Source organism: Carcharodon carcharias (assembly GCF_017639515.1).
Source record: "Carcharodon carcharias isolate sCarCar2 chromosome 40 unlocalized genomic scaffold, sCarCar2.pri SUPER_40_unloc_1, whole genome shotgun sequence".
NCBI lineage: Eukaryota > Metazoa > Chordata > Chondrichthyes > Lamniformes > Lamnidae > Carcharodon > Carcharodon carcharias.
Window position 1 is genome coordinate 1,236,653 of NW_024470849.1, and position 1,626 is coordinate 1,238,278.

The window sequence follows — 1,626 nt, forward strand, 5'->3', positions numbered from 1 at the left end:
GCGCGCTCCCGCTCTCTCTCGCCCTGCCGCGCGCTCCCGCTCTCTCTCGCCCTGCCGCGCGCTCCCGCTCTCTCTCGCCCTGCCGCGCGCTCCCGCTCTCTCTCGCCCTGCCGCGCGCTCCCGCTCTCTCTCGCCCTGCCGCGCGCTCCCGCTCTCTCTCGCCCTGCCGCGCGCTCCCGCTCTCTCTCGCCCCTGCCGCGCGCTCCCGCTCTCTCTCGCCCTGCCGCGCGCTCCCGCTCTCTCTCGCCCTGCCGCGCGCTCCCGCTCTCTCTCGCCCTGCCGCGCGCTCCCGCTCTCTCTCGCCCTGCCGCGCGCTCCCGCTCTCTCTCGCCCTGCCGCGCGCTCCCGCTCTCTCTCGCCCTGCCGCGCGCTCCCGCTCTCTCTCGCCCTGCCGCGCGCTCCCGCTCTCTCTCGCCCTGCGCGCGCTCCCGCTCTCTCTCGCCCTGCCGCGCGCTCCCGCTCTCTCTCGCCCTGCCGCGCGCTCCCGCTCTCTCTCGCCCTGCCGCGCGCTCCCGCTCTCTCTCGCCCTGCCGCGCGCCTCCCGCTCTCTCTCGCCCCTGCCGCGCGCTCCCGCTCTCTCTCGCCCTGCCGCGCGCTCCCGCTCTCTCTCGCCCTGCCGCGCGCTCCCGCTCTCTCTCGCCCTGCCGCGCGCTCCCGCTCTCTCTCGCCCTGCCGCGCGCTCCCGCTCTCTCTCGCCCTGCCGCGCGCTCCCGCTCTCTCTCGCCCTGCCGCGCGCTCCCGCTCTCTCTCGCCCTGCCGCGCGCTCCCGCTCTCTCTCGCCCTGCCGCGCGCTCCCGCTCTCTCTCGCCCTCCCGCGCGCTCCCGCTCTCTCTCTCTCGCCCTCCCGCGCGCTCCCGCTCTCTCTCTCTCGCCCTCCCGCGCGCTTCCGCTCTCTCGCCCTCCCGCTCTCTCTCGCCCTCCCGTGCGCTCCCGCTCTCTCTCGCCCTCCCGTGCGCTCCCGCTCTCTCTCGCCCTCCCGTGCGCTCCCGCTCTCTCTCGCCCTCCCGTGCGCTCCCGCTCTCTCTCGCCCTCCCGCGCGCTCCCGCTCTCTCTCGCCCTCCCGCGCGCTCCCGCTCTCTCTCTTTCTCGCCCTCCCGCTCGTTCCCCTCTGTCCCTCTCTCCTCACAGGTTCCGTGACCGCTGGCACCTGTAAGGAGCTGGCCGGCATGCACGACGTGGACGGTTTCCTGGTGGGCGGTGCCTCCCTCAAGCCCGAGTTTGTGGACATCATCAACGCCAAGCATTAGCGGGCCATCCGCCAGGAAGGGAGAGCGGGAGCGAACCCGGGAGAGAAAACCAGGCCCCCTTTCCTGGGGGGTGGGAGACGTACGTCACACGGTGTCATCCGGCAGCATCGCTCCTTCCCTCCCTCCCATCCCCCCCCCCCCCCCCCCCCGCCTCTCGGGGATAGCGCGGGAGAGGGTTCCCTCTGCCGGTGTTGGCCTTGCACCTTCGTTCCCCATGTGAGGGGTATCTTCACCTGCCCTCTTTCCCCCCCCACCCCCCCTTCTCTCAACCCCCATTTGTCTGGTTCCTCTCGTGTTGATTCCCTGTCCCGTCCCTTCCCCATCAGAATCGGGTACATAACCAGATCGACGGTGGGGAGAAGAGTGTGGCGGGGGTGCC

General features: G+C 73.3%; 1 protein-coding gene across 1 annotated transcript in view; it reads left to right on the forward strand.

Annotated features, from left to right (window-relative positions):
* The window catches only part of tpi1b (triosephosphate isomerase 1b), an 11,117-nt gene extending 9,729 nt beyond the window's left edge, over positions 1-1,388 (forward strand). The window contains exon 6 of the mRNA XM_041182401.1: positions 1,129-1,388. Within this exon, the coding sequence (XP_041038335.1) occupies positions 1,129-1,247 (119 nt within the window). The 3' untranslated portion in view covers positions 1,248-1,388. The remainder of the gene's footprint in view (positions 1-1,128) is intronic.
* The last annotated feature ends 238 nt before the right edge of the window (positions 1,389-1,626 follow it).